Source organism: Chelonia mydas, chromosome 15, assembly GCF_015237465.2.
Source record: "Chelonia mydas isolate rCheMyd1 chromosome 15, rCheMyd1.pri.v2, whole genome shotgun sequence".
Lineage (NCBI taxonomy): Eukaryota > Metazoa > Chordata > Testudines > Cheloniidae > Chelonia > Chelonia mydas.
The window spans coordinates 13,771,552-13,788,643 of record NC_057856.1 but is presented as its reverse complement, the minus strand read 5'-3'; the positions used below and the strand labels follow the sequence as shown (position 1 = coordinate 13,788,643).

At 52.2% G+C, this 17,092-nt stretch overlaps 4 protein-coding genes across 19 annotated transcripts in view; all 4 read right to left on the bottom strand.

Moving 5' to 3' along the window:
- LOC102937026 (immunoglobulin lambda-1 light chain) overlaps positions 1-17,092 on the bottom strand; it is a 537,592-nt gene that overhangs the window by 372,081 nt on the left and 148,419 nt on the right. Inside the window, exons 1-2 of one of the 13 annotated variants that reach the window (XM_037878919.2) lie at positions 8,179-8,270; positions 7,710-8,013 (exon numbers count right to left, since the gene is read on the bottom strand). The exons of the other annotated variants lie outside the window; for them this stretch is intronic. Of the exons in view, the coding sequence (XP_037734847.1) occupies positions 7,710-8,013; positions 8,179-8,224 (350 nt within the window). The 5' untranslated portion in view covers positions 8,225-8,270. Of the gene's footprint in view, positions 1-7,709; positions 8,014-8,178; positions 8,271-17,092 lie in introns of those variants that run through there. 13 annotated transcript variants of the gene reach the window in all.
- Positions 1-17,092, bottom strand: part of LOC102941305 (immunoglobulin lambda variable 3-21) — a 550,568-nt gene that overhangs the window by 392,925 nt on the left and 140,551 nt on the right. The window lies entirely within an intron of this gene.
- Positions 1-17,092, bottom strand: part of LOC122461352 (immunoglobulin lambda-1 light chain-like) — a 567,620-nt gene that overhangs the window by 421,422 nt on the left and 129,106 nt on the right. The gene's annotated exons all lie outside the window — the stretch shown is intronic.
- The window catches only part of LOC102941083 (immunoglobulin lambda-1 light chain), a 389,283-nt gene that overhangs the window by 364,253 nt on the left and 7,938 nt on the right, over positions 1-17,092 (bottom strand). The gene's annotated exons all lie outside the window — the stretch shown is intronic.

The window sequence follows — 17,092 nt, the reverse complement described above, 5'->3', positions numbered from 1 at the left end:
CGCACTCGGGAGATAGCGAGCGTACACATCGCTACCCTCCACAGCTGGAACACAAAAGGGCTGCTGATGCACCGCTGCCATGGCAACAGCAGGGAGTCCATGTTTAATGGTGCACAGCCCAGAGAACAGACTGATGACGTCTGTGTTCAGTTACACGGCCACATGCGTCGCATCCGTCTTCTGAGCCTTACTCTGCTGTAGTGTGTGTCCTTCTGCCCCAGTATGGGCTGCTGCTCCCTCCCCCCAGCCCTCAGCTCACACCAGCAGGGCTTGTGGGCCTGACCCGGTGACGTGTGGAACATCCCCAGTTCTCACCGGCTTCAAGTGGGAGACGGGAGGCCCTCAGCATCGCACAGGTTCAGGAAATACATTGGTGGACAGGTTTCATTTACTGGAGTCCCTAAGAGCACTTGGATATTTATCAGAAGCCCACTTGGCAAGAAGCTGACCGTGGTGTGTGGCCCAACTGTGCGCTGTGGGACCCCTTGTTTGAAACCCTGGCATGACTGGTTCTCAGCCATAGTGAGGATGCCTGTGCAGATGGGCCTGAGCCTGACCCAGAATGTCGGATCCAGTGCTTCATTTGCAATGAAAGACGTGCCGGGGCTCAAGCAATTTTTTTTCTGACGTGGTAAAAAAAAAATTGGCAAGCCCAGAGGTGCCGGGGCTACAAACTGCTGAGCCCAGAGGCTCCGGGGTTGAGCCCTTGCAAGGTCTGGCACACAATAAGCACCGATCGGATCCGATCCTGCCACAGAGCACGCTAGCAGAGTTTGGATGTGGCTGTGATTCCAGTTCCAAGCCCCCTGGCTCCAGCCTGTCTCTCCCTCTGCGACCTGCCTGGTGAGAACCTCCATCCTTCTCTCAGGCGCTGCGGTGAGGCAGGGAATGGGGGTTGTGAGTGAGGAGCCGAGGAACGCTGAATGGTCTCTGTGCCCAGTGTCAGCAGCAGGGCGGCAGGAAGCAGAGAAGTGGAGAAGTGGAGCAGTCAGTTGTTCTGGGAGTCAGGGGCTGAGGGGCAGCCAGAGCTCTTCTAAAGGGAGTGAAGGACAAAATCGGAAGGTGTCGCCTCAAATACGCAAGGAGGCTGAAGTTGGTTCCTTATTCCCGATATCTTATTCCAAGACACACGTCTTTCCACTGTTCTCCTGACACCTACCGAGCTCGCTTTAGCAAAGCACCCCTCCCCCGTGTGGATGTTTGGAGTAACAGGGGATTGTGCCAGGATTACAACCCATATAAAGTTCCTTGTGGCCAGGCAGACAGCTCCAAATTATGGAGGAATTCCAGGTCATGAAGAAACTTCCCTTCTGAGCAAAACTGAGTCCCATTCAGTACATCCACATAGCATTTGGACAGACTCGGGCGAGTGGATCTCACACTCATGCTCTAAAACCCGCTTTATCCACAGTGCTGTGAAGTTGCAGCTTGGGCTAGGGCTCAAAACTAGCGGGTGGGATAGAGGAGAAAGGTTGTGTCGTCCTCTTTACCCTTTCCCCCCTTGCACACACCCTCAACTCCTCATTTCCGGCCCCCCCGCAGAGCCTGCACCCCGCCAGAGCAGTCACCCTCTCCCGCACCCCAACCCCAATTTCGTCATCATTCATGGCTCGCCGTACAAGTTCGAAACCCAGACTTGGCCCTCGGGCCAAAAAGTGCCCACCCCGTGCTAGACATTGTCTGTCCCAAGGAGCCTCACTACAGCTGGCAAAACCGGGGGACAACGATGACACCTAGCGGTCACTGGTATTTTCTCCAATGGCTTCAGCCTGTGGGTCACTTTCTTATCAAAGAGATTTACTGGGGCGAGCTCCCCTTCTAATTCCCAGGCCCAGTCGCACACCTTCCCGGCGTCACTGCTAGGACAGTGTTAGTGATACAAAACAGAAAGAAACTCACTTCAGTGTGATGGGTGGACCTGCCTGGTTGTGGCCCTGCCCCAGTTTCTCTCTGTGCTGTTCATTTCCTTCCCTGGGATAAGGCTTTATGTTTCTTCACACCAAGTCTCCTCTGGTTTACTGCAGCCTCCAGTGGTTTAATCTCCCCACATCTCTTTGCAGTGTCATTCTGCCCTCCCACATGTTGGCCACCCTCCAGAGTTGGGGTCATGTCGGTTGCATACGCGATAGCAATTCATTCCAGTCATTCTCCCTAACAGAAAATGCATCCTTGCTTGCATAGCACCCGTCTGATCAAGTATCGTTCACACTCAGGCATCCTGTGACCTGGAATATCTATATTCAAGTTCATGGCTTAAACACTATTATTGGCTATAATGCCACTTGGTATAATCCCCGATGACAGATACCCCCAGCCCATCCCAGGTGGAGCCGGCCCAACCCTTCCTCCCCAGGGTGTGTCCGGCTTGGGAATTCACGCAGCAGGGGTTTCAAGAAGCCCACCCGTGGAAACACATCCCAGCTCTCCCAAGTCCCTTCCCATCTCAATGCCTCTGCGCAGGATCCAGACCCACTAGAGACACGGTGCTCGTCTGGAGTGCTGGCTTGGGGTCAGCAACCACCTGGCGTCATCCTACCATTCTAAGGGCAGCATGGCCGGCCCAGGTGGGCAGTGGACAGGGCCACAGCCCCTGTGGATCGCTAGCATTGGGCAGCAGCGATGGGGAAAGCACAGGCTGCTCCTTTCACCGGCCCCTGCCTCCCCAGAGTCCTGTGAGGCCTTCTCCTATGTCCGCCCCACGCCAGTACAATGCCTCAGCGCATCCCCACAGGACAGCTCCTCACTGGCTGTCCGCCCCCCAAAGAAGACACACAGAAGCTACCTCACCATTTGCTCTTGATTTCGGATTGTAACACCTGTGACGGGGGAGAGACAGTTCATTTCGCTGCAGGGCCTCAGGCAGCACAAGGACACAGTGAGACCAGCGTGGAGGAGTTTCACTTGAGCTGCCGTGGGAGGTTTTGGTCTCAGTTCCCCATGGGTCTGCAGCACTGTGGGATTGCCGCTGCTGTCATACGAAGCACAGTAATAGTCAGCCTCATCGTCGGCCTGGACTCCAGAGATGGTTAGAGTGGCAGCATTGGCAGAGCTGTCAATGGCACCGGAGAATCGACTTGGAATCCCTGAGGGCCGCTTGCCATCCTCATATATAATCAGTACCGGAGCTCGGCCAGGGCTCTCCTGGTACCAGGAATTCCAGCTACCGCTGATGCTGCCACTGCTCCTGGCACAGGAGATCGTAACCCTTTGCCCAGGAGATGCTGATACGAGGGCGGCTGAGTCAGCACAACCTGGGCATCAGAACCTGGAACAGAATCAATCACAAAGAGAAGACAGAGTCAGAGGAGCTTCAGCGCTGCAACAGGAGTAAGAGGAAATAAAATATGCGTCGTTGGTAGCATAGCACCCGTCTGATCCAGTATCGTTCACACTCAGGCATCCTGTGATCTGGAACTTTTCAGCTTGGAAAAGAGACGACTGGGGGGATATAATAGAGGTCTATAAAATCAGGAATGGTGTGGAGCAAATAAATAAGGACGTGTTATTTACCCCTTCTCACAACACAAGAACTAGGGGTCACCCAATGATATTAATAGGCAGTAGGTTTAAAACAAACAAAAGGAAATATTTCTTCACACAACGCACAGTCAACCTGTGGAACTCCTTGTCAGAGGATGTTGTGCAGCACCCACAGGCCCTAGTCACCCACCCTTAGGCTTTCGGCTCCCTAGTCATCAACTTTCTTGAGTGGAGACCCACCTCTCTCCCCCTCCTGACCAAGATATTTCCAGGCTGAACAGTTCCCTGCCTTCACTATTCCCAACAAAAGACAGTCTGCCTCTCCAGGCCTGCTTGCTTTCTCCTCAGAGACTAATTACATTTCTATTGCCCATACTTCTAATTTACCACACGGTTCTTCCTAAGCAAACCTATTTAATTCTTAAGGAAAAAGCGTGCGAGAGAAAACATGAAAAACAGTAAAAGAAACTACTTGCCTGCTAGTCAGCTTACAGGAGCTCCCTGCCAGCCCAACCTCCACGAGAGCTCTGGGCTGTGCCAGTCCTTCTGAGCCTTCCTTAAGGACCAGGGCCCTCCCTGGGCTGGAAGTCCTGTCCACTTCCTAGATCAGAACAAAGGCCCTGAGTCCACTTAAAGTCAGGCTATTTATTTACGAGTCCTTTCTTTGTCAGCTGGTTCCCGAAGAACCCACTTTGGGTCTCTGAAATGTCCTAACAGAACAGGTGATCAGCAGACGAAAGGTTCAAGATTCAGAGGCTGCGTCCCTAAAGGGGGGGTTGCAATCCGCTCCTCCCAATGACTTCGTAGGAATTCCACTTCACACGTCTCGTCCCAGAAGATTAGTCCCGCCTGCTACATTGTCCAGCTTGGTCGTGTGAAGGTCACAGTACCTCCCAGATAATGCGTTAAGCCTGTCTTCCTCCGAACCAAGTTCCAAACCATCCCGCAATGGTCCATAGACATTTACATTTTTAATGCAATGGGCTCTTAAAATACTTAAACTTGATTCAATAAGTTTCGTCCAGGATATTGCTGGAAATTGCCACGGTCACAGCGGTACTGACCCATCAGCGCAGGGCTGGGGGAAGCCACAGGGATTCGCAACACTGAGTGAATGAACAGGCCCCAAGTTCTATTTCCGTCTCTGGCATTGGCTTATTCTGGAACACTGGATAAGTCACTTAGCCCCTCTGCCTTTTTTCTTCCTGCTGTGGAATGAGGCAATAAAACCCACCCGTGTCCTAGGGGTGTGGTGAGAATTCATCAGGCACTGTTTGCAAAGTGCTCTGAAGCTGTACAGTGCTCTAGGAACATTAGTACTGATTCCTGTCTAGCCCATTGTTCCGTCATGTTTCCCCTGCTGTCGGATCCTGGCTTCCCCACTAATGAATGTGGGATTGTGCGGTTCTAAGTCAGAGTCCTACCCTGTGCTCTGTGGAGCACTTGCTCATGTCCTGCAGAGAACTGGCTGGTCACAGGTGCTGGTTCCTCCCCTACCGTCCAGCGGCTAAACTGTGTTAAAAGAGACTAACAATACGTGCCATCCTTTCCCATTGCTGGCACCCATGTAAACACCATGTAGTGGTGTTGCCAGAGGGATCTTATGTGATTACTAAGGAAAGTCACCACGGTCTGTATGATTGTGAATGGGCAGCAGGTAACCCTGAGACCGGCTCTCTGTTAACACATGGTTCAGCCCATGAAAATAGCCTTCTTCTGGGGTGTCCCTCAGAGGCTTGTTACCCAAGAGAGAAGCAGTGTGTAATGGATGGAGCTGTTCTAAGCTTATTAGCTGGCAGCCCTAGAGTGCATGGAAGACTCCGTGAGGAGGAGAGAGGGGCTGCTGCTGGAATAACTCATCCTACAGTTCTAAGGAAAAGGAGTTTATTAAACTTCCCGTCATTGGCTGGAGGAAAAGCTGAATCCGGCCATTCCTGTAGCCATGACTTCCAACTATTCTCCCAGAGCTTCAGGACTTGGCCGCCTCAGTTCTGAGAGTGGAAAGACTTTCATTCAGCGGATGCAACTAATGAAAATATCTGCAGACGGCCCATGTGGATTCCTTTCCTCTAGCCCTGCATGCAGCCAGTCACAGACACATTTATCCCAGGGGATTCTCCATCACAGTTGACCCCTCTTTCTCTTCACAGGTCTGCTGCTGTCTCTGGGAAATAACTGGCTCGGCAGGAATACTGCTGACAAGGACCTGGTGGTTATAGTCCATCACAAATTGAATATGTGCCAACATGACGCAATTATGAAAAAGGCAAATATCGTTCTGGGGTGAATTAACAGGAGTGTTGTATTGAAGACACAGGAGAGAATTGTTCGGCTCCATTTGGCACTTGTATCCAGTGTTGGGCACCTCACTTTAAGAAAGATGTAAACAAACCGGAGAAGAGCAACACAAATGTTAAAAGCTGGAGAAACATACCGATGAGGCAAGGTAAATAAAATGGGCAGGAGAAAAGATGACTATGGTGGGAACCCTGATAACAGCCTTCAAATATCTTCAGGGGTGTGAAAAAGAGGATGGTGATTAATTGTTCTCCGTGTCCATTCACGGTAGGACAAGGAGTGAACGGCTTAATCTGCAGCAGGGGAGATTTAAATGAGATATTAAGAGCTGGAGACTCTTCAGCTGGGCCGGGGGCATGTTCAGAGAGCAGGGTGCTGCCAGGCCCTGCGTCTGCACAGCGAAGGGGACTGATGCCCTGCGCTCTCTGTTCCATTCGCACCCTGGGCACAGCTCTGAGCAGCTCAGGGAAGGAGCCATCTCGGGAGGGATCGCTCATGGTCCATGTCATGATTTGAGCATGGACGGTGGGGGACGGAGTGGGGCCTTGGGACCCAAGAACCTTATAACTCTGATGACTGGTGTCTTTCCCTGCTGACACTGTTGTTCCTGCTGCTGGTACCCTCTGCTCCAAAGACCTGATCCAACGCCCACGGAAATCAAGGGGAGTCTTTTCAGTGACCTCCACAGGCTCTCGGCGCAGGTTGGCAAGAGCAGAGCTCCTGCCAAGCTCACAGCTTCTCTGTGCATCTCCACAGGGTAGCCCATTTCTGCTACGTCAGGGGGAGCGACCGACTGTCACCAGCATGGAGGGCTGGAGTTATGAGTCACCCCTCTGCACAGCCACATTAATAAAACTGAGCCCTCCTAATCCTCAGCTACCCTGTCTGTAGCTCCTCCTTCCGCTGTGCTCACGTAAGTCCTCAGTGCACGCTCATGGCCATGGCCTGCGTCACACACGCTTGAGCGAACCCCTGTTCCCTGGTGCTGATCCAGGGTGTTCTCGATGCTGGGCTCTAGTCGGGATCTGCTCTGGGACGGCGTCCTGCTGCAGTCACACCAAATTTCATTCCACAGGCCACGAGCTCCAGACGCTTAGCTCTGAGGGTTGGTTCGAATCTGCAGTGCTGATGGCATTCGCAGTTCAACGCCTGGGTTAAATCCTTGAAGGGATGGGTTGGGTTGGGTTGCCCAGTACAGGTTTGAATGTTCATAGAATAATGCAGGGTCTTTCTCTCCCATGACCATTTGCAGGTCTCTCAGGAGTGAGGCAGAGCTAAGAAGCCCTCTCCCGTTAGCTGGGGTAGTGTTAGGGCAGATTGGCCAGGCTCTGATCTCATTGCGGTGTAAATCAGGAAGAGCTCCATGGAAGCCCTTTGTCAATTTGCTCACCAGTGCGAAAGACAGGGCTGCCAAGTGTCACACACCTCACTTGTCTGTCAGCCTTTGGCAGCCCTGCCACCCCCGCCCGTCGACCGGAATCTCACACGTCTGGCTGGGCTGTGGCCAGGAGTTCTCTCGTGGCCACCAGAGACCATTATTGTGCATGGCACCTCAGAGAGGCAACGGCAGCTGCTAAGGGCAGATGACTCACAAGGGGTGTCTCTACGGGTATCTGAGAAGGAGTTGAAGGGGGACTAGAGAAGGGGGCAGGAACTGAGAAGGGACGGAATAGGGGACTGGAACTGAAAAGGAATGGGGGGTAAATGAGGGAAGCCAGTGCAGGGATGGGAAAATGGGGGAGGCTGTCTCATAACCCATATACCTCCGGCTGTCACTGCCTCGTTAGCTCTACAGGAAGTCATCCCCCCAGATCAGAGTGAGGCATGCACAGTAAACCCTGGCCTGCAGCTGCTATGCAGCGAAAAGGAAGGCTTCGTTCAACAGGGGAGTTTTCGTCTCAGTTCCCCATCTGACTGTGTCACTGTGAGGAGCACTCCCAGTCCACACAGCACAGTAATAATCAGCCTCATCCTCGGCCTGGACTCCAGTGATGGTTAACGACGCCCTGTTACCATATGTCTCGCCAGAGAAACGCTTTGGGATCCCGTAGGCTCTGCTCTTAGACTCATAGATCAGTAACCGAGGGGCCTTCCCCGATCTCTGCTGATACCAGGATGGGTGGTTTTTACTAATGTACTCCACCCCTTGCAGCGTGCAGTGCAGCTCGGCCGTCTCCCCCGGTTTCACTGCCATGGTGGAGCTTGTCTGAGTCAGCGCACTCTGGGAACTCCAACCTGGAGAGAGCAACAGAAACCAACCAATCACAACCTGCCTCTCTTGTCTGAGAAATGTTCTTCCCAAATCAGAGAGCGAGTCCCAGGATTTCAACCCAAAGTCCAGTTAGTGATCAGCCCCTGGTCTTGGGATCCATTCAGAGAAACCCCACCCTCCACCCTTACCAACGCAGTAAGTGAGCAGCGTGAGGAGCAGAGGGGCCCAGGCCATGGTGGGAATCCAGATGAGCTTGGCTTCCTGAGGCAAACGGGTCTGTGGCTGCAACCCTCCGATTCTCTCTTAAACCCCCAGAGCTGGAGAACGGCCCCTTCATGCAAATCTGCTCCCTGCTCATTGGCCGGAGAGCATGTTCTAGAGAAGAAGAAAAAAATTCAAAAGAAGTTGAGGATCAAGAGTCAGCAGAGGAACAAGGCAGCATGAAGAATGAAGAAGAGGAGAAATCTAAGGAAGAGAAGGAAAAAGACCCCTGAATTCCTAATATTTGTCCAGCCACGTACAAGAAGTAACTGATTATGGTAGTGCTCCTCGTTGTACCATTGAAAGTCCTAATGCAACCAGGATTTGAATCCAGGTCTCCAGAACCCCCATTAGCACAGTAAGCCATTGTGTGCTACAGCTCAGTGATTTCATAAGAAGTCTGACGGCTACGGCTCTCTGCAGCGCAATCCAGGGCTACCAGCTCCGTTTGTCTTCTCAGCAATACAAGAAGTTTGCATTGCTCTTTAAAACCTTTCAGACTGATATTTAGTTATTCATTAAGGAAGTGCAGGTGTTTGGTATCCATTTCAGGCAGTGTAGGTTCCTTCAGTGTAAAGTACTTTCTGCTTTAAATTTTTACAGCACCTACCCTATGGCCACAAAGACACTGCAAAGATGGCTGGAAGGGATGGAAGTTTTCCCAGTGAATCAGTGCGTTCATGTTTGTTTAATCAGACATGGGTGCGAGTTCTGGTGTTGCTGAGGATTCCTTCCTGTAGTTTGGCCTTCACGGGGTCTGCATGTGCCTCTCCCACTCCCCTTCTCAGCGGGGCAGAGGACAAAGAGCTCTGGGGCTCCCTGGGCACATGTACATGGCACTACAATGGGCAGGGAGTGGGTTGGAGGACAACGGAAAATAGAGAGGGGGGAGAATCGGTTGGGGGTGTAGAACACACATCGCTCAGCATCCAGGACAGGCGGCTCCTGCCTGACCCCTTCCGCAAGTGCATTACAAGGAGTGTCTCTGGCATGAACAGGCCCCTGCAGCCCAGTCGCTCCCTCGCTCCTGTTATGGAAAACCCCTAGTTGCTGGGCACAACCTGAGCAAACAGCCCACGTGCAGGGAGGGCATGGACCCTTCCCCACCCCCACCTGCACGGAAGGGCAGAACTGCTCCATAATCCCCTGTCTAGCTATTGCACCTCCCCTGCCTGGGGCAATTGAATGTGGATCTCCATAGCCACGGAACCAACGGCTTCAGCCCCTACCTCAAACTCCCCCTGCATGTTGGCATGGAGGAGCCCAGGCAGGGCCCATAGGGGAATGGGGAATGCATCTGGGCAGTGTCCCTGTCTCCTGCCACCTCCACATGGCAGGACCTCTCAGGCTCTGCTGCCTGACCAGTTTCTGCACCTGTCTGGGGTACTGGGGGAAGAATTTGCCCCTAAATGAGTAAAAGCCAAGTTCAAACTGGGACCAGGCCACCGAGGGTCACAAAGCCAGCCCCAACCAGAGAGAGCTCAGAGAGGAGTCGCGGGATCAGTCACTGCCTGGCCTCCCTCATGATGGAAGAATGGACCTCAAGAGTGACCAGGACTCTGCCAACCGGTGCCCCCCCCCCCTTCTGGCTGCTGTCCAGGGCGATGGCCAAGCAGAGGCGAAGGAAGATCGGCACGGTGCACACAGAAGCTCAAGCTGCTCCAGATGGAGTTTCTAGCTCCTGTTCCTTATTTCTTCTCTTTCCTTTTCTGTTTCTCTTTCCCCTCTGTCCGTCTGCTTGTGGCAACCAGCTAGAATGAGGCTGGGTAACTGTAACTCCACTGTAACATTATCACATGCCTCTGGTTCCAGTCTCCTTCCCCCAGGACGGGAACCGCGGGCTTGGCAGAGCCGTCAGCTGTGTTCAGAGTCAACCGAAAGCCACTGAACTCTGCGCTGTTCTGTGGACTGAGAGTCATAGGTGCTGGAACTAGGAGGCTTGGGGGGGCGGCCGCACCACCTGGCTTGAAGTGGTTTCCATTCTGTGCAGGGTTTACAGTTTGGTTCAATGGCTCTCAGCACCCCCACTATAAATATTGTTCCAGCGCCCCTGCTGAGAGGGGAGCCGGGCCTGGCAAACTAACCACCGGAACCGCCAGACACCCGGGGATTTCTGCAGCTCTAGTGACCTCTTCTGGCCAAATGACAGGTCTGTGACCTAGGCAAAACCTTTTCCTTTGCCTGAGATTCCTCCCAGGGGGAACCGTTATGGGCTCAGCCCAGAGCACAGGGGCTGCGCTCCCGGGGCTCTGTCAGTGGCCGTGTGGAAGAGCTATGCAGGAAATGCAGTAAAAGAGAGACTCTTCACGCCATGAACATTATTATTGATTACCTGCATTGCGGTAGCACCTTAGAGCCTCTGGCATGAACAGGACCCCATTGTGCCAGGCCCTGTACAAACCCAGAACAACATGGCGGACCCTGACCCAAAGAACGCACGCTCTGGGCAGCAGACAAGAGATGGCAGGTGGAAACACACAGACAGGTGGCCATGCCAGGGGAGCACAAGGAAACAAGGAAGCAATAATCCTTGTCTACACATGTTTCCATTCTCCAAAGAGAGTTGTCGCCCCCACTGTGAACATGGGAGCCTCTCTGACAGGAGAATCGTCTCCCAGCAATGCTGTGAAGCCCCAGCCACAGGGTTTTCCCCAGGCTTCTGGGGAGGGGGTTGGGGGGCTGGAGGGGCAGGAGGAGGGGTCATGCTGGTGCTTGTCTATGGATGGATGGGATCAGAGTCTCAGGGGTTAGCTGGGCAATTCATTGTGTATTTCATTCATTATCATGATAATTTAGGGCTGAGAGTTTAGCTTTTGTAGGTGCAATACAATAGGGGGGAAAGAATCAACTAAATTATAAAACATTCACAGCACTGGGCACTCTGGGTCCGTTCTCAGCTGGATAAAGCACCCTCGTTCCAGTGATACCAGGGCAGCTACACGTCTACACCTGGGAATTCAGCCCAGATGTTTTTAACCTTTCAGACAGATGTCCCACTCTGATTGTAAGTCCCAGAAGGGAGGCCCCAGTTCCCGGGCTGTGTTTGTGTGTCATGGAGATGTTTGTAAGGAGAGAAACTGCCACCCACTCAGTGCCCAGAACACTTCTCTTTGCCACTACGACCCCCAGTGCACAGAAGAAGGGCCCAATCCGGTGTCCGTGCAGTCAAGGGAACGGCTCACAGTGACTGCGCTGGGTGTAGGCTGGAGCCGGCCTTATGGGGGGGGAGTAAATCTCTTTCTCCTCTTCATCTACGTGTCCGATGCCCTCTCGGGTTCTGAGCCAGGAGCAGCGACACTGACGTGCCCAGCAAGCTTTGCCCTGTTCTAGCAGGAGCAGACCCATGGTCAGTGTAAGAGGCACCAGTCGTCCCCCTGCGCAGTGTATCCGGAGAGCGGGGAGAGAGTTGTCCCTGTCCAGAGGGGGAGGAGCTGGATGTCACAGGGAGCGATGCTCAGCTCTCTGATAGACCTCACTCATACCCCGGGCTCTGCAGCCAGCACAGCTCCCAGCAGGGCACAGGTGGGGAGGGAGGTTTTTGTATCACTTCCCCATCTGACAGTGTAACTCTGATGAGCACTCCCAGTCCACAGCGCAGTAATAATCAGCATCATCCTCCACCAGGGCCCCCGTGATGGTCAAGGACATGGTGTTACCCGATCTGGAGCCAGTGAAACGCTCTGGGATCCCCGAGGGTCTGGTATTCGTGCTGTACATGATCAGCCGAGGAACATTCCCCAGTCTCTGTTGAACCCAGCTCGGGTAGTTGCCATCAGTGATGGCCCCACTGCTCAGGCTGCAGGAGAGGGTCACGGTCCCTCCAGGAGACACTAACTCGGACGCCTTCAGCGACTGGAGCTGCTGGGAACTGAAACCTGAAACATGGGAAACAAGCTGATCAGAACTCCCCCTAGCACGGAGCAGAACCGCCATTCTCAGCGCTGCCTGCAGAGAGAGCAGCGTGACATCTGGTTATAAATTCTTATTTTGCTTCATTCACCAAATCAACCCCCCCTTACCAATGCAGTAAGTGAGCAGCGTGAGGAACAGAAGGGCCCAGGCCATGGTGGATCCAGACAAGCTCGGCTTCCTGTGGCAAACGGGTCTCTGGCTGGAACCCACCGATTCTCTCTTAAACCCCCAGCGCTGGAGAACGGCCCCTTCATGCAAATCTATGGCTCACTCCAAGGCTCCTGCCTCTCCAGTCCGAGCTCTGTCATAAAGGGGCAGAGCCAACCCAAGGGAGGTTGTTCCAATGGGCTAAGCGCACAGAGCAGGCAGAGTCCCGCTCTCTGCTCTCCGGATAACCCTGTGCTCTCTGATCACTCTGGCTGCAGAAAGAGACATCGTGGGGATGTTCAGAACCTGCTTCTCCCATTGCAATCCTGTCCTCTCAGGCCTCTGTTGTTCTTGCCACAAACCTCTTCCCAGTTTTACCAGCCCCCTGAAATCTGCAACTCTTTGCTCTTCCAGTCCTGAGCCTCTGTTGTGTCAACATTTCCAGTCATTTGTACCGGGCATAACAGGGGACACTGGTGGAACCACCAAACGGATTTTCACTTTGACATCAGTCACACTTTGAACTCCGTTCTCCAGAGGTTAATGAAATTATGCCAGATTATTCTAGTGCATGTTACAGTGAAACCCAGAGACCTAGACAGGACCATGGTTCCATTGTGCCAGGTGCTTTACAGACCCCTGTCTTCAGCTCTCTTTGCCATCAAGTTTTATCTAGTGGCATGAACAAATCCCCAAATTGATTATTGCATGTCTGGAGGAGTTAGCACAGGTTTGGGAGCCAGGAACTCTTGGGACCGGATTATCCCATCAGTGACGGGGACACAGGTCCCAGACACACCAAAGGGAGTTCCAAACCTGCATGGTCCCAAGTCCGTATTTCTGGTTCTCCCATCGGCTCATTGTGGGTATGTGTGCACAGCAAAGAAAACCCCGCGGCTGCCCCGTGCCAGCCAACTCAAGCTCACCGAGCTGAGGCTGTGAGGTTGTTCCATTGCTGTGTAGATTTCCGTGTTCGGGCTGGGGACAAGCTCGGGGATCCGCCCACCACACAGGGTTCCCACTGGTTCCCGGTCTGTGGGGCACTAGCTGGTGATCTGCAGAGAGCGGTTTGGTCACATGGTCCTGGCTCCTCCCCTGCTGTCCTGCTGCTAAACTGTATCAGAGGAAGCTAACAATATCGGAGCTCTTTTCCCAGTGCTGGTATCCATGTAAGCAGGTGATGGTGCTGCCAGGGGCGTGTGACGTGATTGTCCATGGAAGTCACCATGGACCATGTGGTTGTGAATGGGAGGCAGGTCTCATCACACAATTCTAAGGAAAGGGGGTATGACACATGGCCAGAAAGGATTAAGCATCTCACAGGCTAAATGACCCAGAGTCAACCTTTAGAAACATTTTAGAAAAGTATGTAAATGGTAATTAGGGCCATTCCATTTAGATGGGCTAGAACTTTGAAATGCAATCCTGTATTGTTAGAGAATTAGAGGTGAAACTAATTGTGTGTGTTTACTTATATCTTGTTAGATATTAACCATGTAAACAGACAGTTCCTGTCTATTACTATGGCTATTGATTCAGAGATCAAAAGGGAATATTAACATTTAGGTGAACCTTGGGTGAAATAATGTCCTTGTCTATATGTCTCTTCAAAGTTTGTGATAAACTGCTTAATGGATAAATTACCTTATGTTAATCCATACAGTAATTACCAGTGATGCTTAGGAAATAGAAGGTTACTTCAAAAGCCTATTGTTCACCGAGGACTATATCATCAAGAGTCTGCTAGAAAACTGCATAAAAAGACTCTTGGGACCTGATCCTTTCATCTCAGATCTGCTTGATGCATTATGCAGGAGAAGCTTGAGTTGTAAGACTGAGATTTCCAGACCCACCTGGATCACCCTGAATAGGAACATTGAACTATGTAACCTATGGACTAATTCTGAAAGAACTCTTTGCATCTACAGAGCTCACTATCTCTACTATAAAACTGATCTCAGAACTGCACTCATGTCTCTATGCATACTGGTCTTTTAACCAATACTCTCTCTCTCTCTCTCTCTCTCTCTCTCTCTCTCTCTTTTCTTTTGAAATACATTTTAGTTCAGTTAATAAGAATTGGCTGTAAGCTGTATTGGGGTAAGATCAGAAATATTCATTAACCTGGGAGGTAATGTGTCCAATCCCTTCAGATTGGTAGAACTTTTTATATGATGGATAAGATTCTCAGGATCCTCATCATATTTGACTTGGATGTCTGGGTGGAGGCCTAAGGCTGGGTTGCTTTAAGGGAACTCTGTTTTGGCTTCTGGGTAACCTGTAAGGTATTATAGAAGCTGTTTCGAGGTTAGCTTGGTGAATGTAGGTACTGGGAAGACCACCGACTTTGGGGATTGTCTGCCCCAGTCTTTGCATAACTTCAGTGTGGCTCCTGTGGGACCCCGGTCACAAGGGGTTTCTTAAACTTCTGATCATTGGGTAGAGGAGAGGCTGAATCTGTCCATTCCTGTCATCTTGACTTCCACATATTGTCCCAGAGCTTCAGGGCTTGCTTAGGGCTCCTCAGTTTTGAGAGTGGAGACACTTTCATCCAGCAGATGCAACACATGAAAATATCTGCAAAGACGGCCCCATGTGGATTCTATCCTCTAGCCCAGCAAGCAGCCAGTCATGGGGCCTTTCTTGCATAGGATTCTCCATCACTGCTGATTCCTCTGTCCCTTCACAGTCTGCGGTGCCCACTCTCTCTAGGGAATAATGGGCTAGGCAATAGCACTGCTGAGAAGGGGTTTTAGTGGATCACAAGTTGAATATCAGCCATTGTGAAAGAGGTAAATATTCCGGGGTGAATTAACAAGAGTTTTATATGTAAGACACATTTGCCAGCCCGTCACCACCTATGGGGCGTTTTTATCTGTTCCTCTTCTGATCTCGTCATTGGGTCGAGCACCCCCACTCCAGCAGCACAGTAATAACCAGCATCATCCTCTGCTAGGGCCCCAGCGATGGTCAAGGACACTGTGTTACCAGACATGGAAGCAGTGAAACGCTCTGGGACACCAGCAGCTCTGGCAGCGAGCAGCATGAGGAGCAGAGGGGCCCAGGCCATAGTGGGGAATCCAGATGAGCTCAGCTACCTGAGGTAAACGGGTCTGTGGCTGGAACCCTCCAATTCTCTCTCAAAGCCCCAGAGCTTTCCTGATCACTGCCAGGTACTGCGCCCCACTCTTCCTCTTCCCTCTTGACAAGGCTCCCAAACACCCTAGGAAGCCTCTGTCCCATGCGCCACGTGCTGGGCACTCTAGAAGCCCTCCTGGTGCCTTGTCGAGATGGTAGGAAGGCAGAAGGTTTCCAGCTTTTCCCGTTAGCATGGAGCACCAGAAGGCCCTGCAGGAAGATGGATGTTTCTTTGACAGTCGCTTTCCTTCCCCTCTTTCCAGGAGCAGCCTTTTTCCTGGCAGTGAACAAGTGAACTCAATCGCAAAAGCAGTGACCTTCCCCTGCCCTGCTTTGCCAAGGGTTTGTGACAGAACCAGAGAATCGTCTGAGCCATACAAGGGTACAAGCCCCCTTCCATGGCAGAATCCTTCCTCCTGCTCTGCCTCTGTAACTTCTTTGGCATTTATTTCTTCCATTCTTCCTTCAAACCCTACTGCTGAAGCAGGGCACAGTGCAAGAGGCTGGAGGTTTTCATCTCAGTTGCCCTGGTGGATGTCTCACTGTGATAGGCCTTCTGCTTACTGTCCCATGTATAGCAGTAATAGTCAGCCTCATCCTCTGCCTGCACCCCAGAGATGACTAAATTCCAGAGGTTGTTGGAGGAGTCAGGGGAGACGGTGAATCGCTCTGGGATCCCTCTGCCTCTGCCCTGGTCACCGCTGGTGTAATAGTGGTACACAAACCGTGGGCCACTGCCCGACTTCTGCTGGTACCATCGCACCCTGTCATTGCCGATGCTGTACCCACTGCTCAGAGCACAGGAGAGCTTTACCCTAGTTCCTGGAGGTTCTGCCACAGAGAGCGGCTGAGTCACCACAAGCTGGGAGCTGGCGCCTACAACAACAAGACCACACACACAATTGCCACAAATGTTAGCCTCAGCTCCCATGGGCCTTTATGTCCCAGAGAAGAGCCTTGGGCCAGCAAAGCCTGGTCTAGCGGGGTGTCCTCACCTGTGCACCATGCCCCCAGGAGAACAATCACAGGAGCCCAGAGCATTGTGCAGAGATTTCATGCACTCAGGAGAAGCTCTTCAGTCACCCTGGAACGTGCTCCATGCTCCCGGCCTAAATTTCCCTCAGCAGAACCATCCTGAGCCTTTATGCAAATCTGCACAGCTGTTATTGGCTTTCTGCCTCAGTGGTAGGGCATCATGGGAAAATCAAAGCCCGGAAAACTCCATCCTGCCTACCAGCCATCTGACCCCGATGTAGGAAGCACCTTTGTAGTCCGTGAGGGAGTGGCAACAAGCCCCACTGAGCCATGCCATTGGGGACGGCAGTTCCTGGCAGACTCAGCTGCAGGGCCAAGGTTGGGGATTTCCAAGGCTGTCACTAAGGGAAGAGCCTCTAGACAGCACCAGATTTTGAGGAAGGCAACCGCCTGGGGTGCCGAGTTTGGGGAGCGTTGCACTTGGGGGGCGCCAGCCTTGGGGGGCTGTTTTTGTCAGAAAATAGAATGTTTGAAGTAAAACGTTTCAGGTGTTCCGTATGTGGATTCATTTTTCACTGACCTCCTAGAATGTTCTGGACCTTTGTAGAATCTCGCGAAACCTTCCAGACTTTCTGAGAACTAAGAGTGTTGTCAGCCATGTCCTCGCGG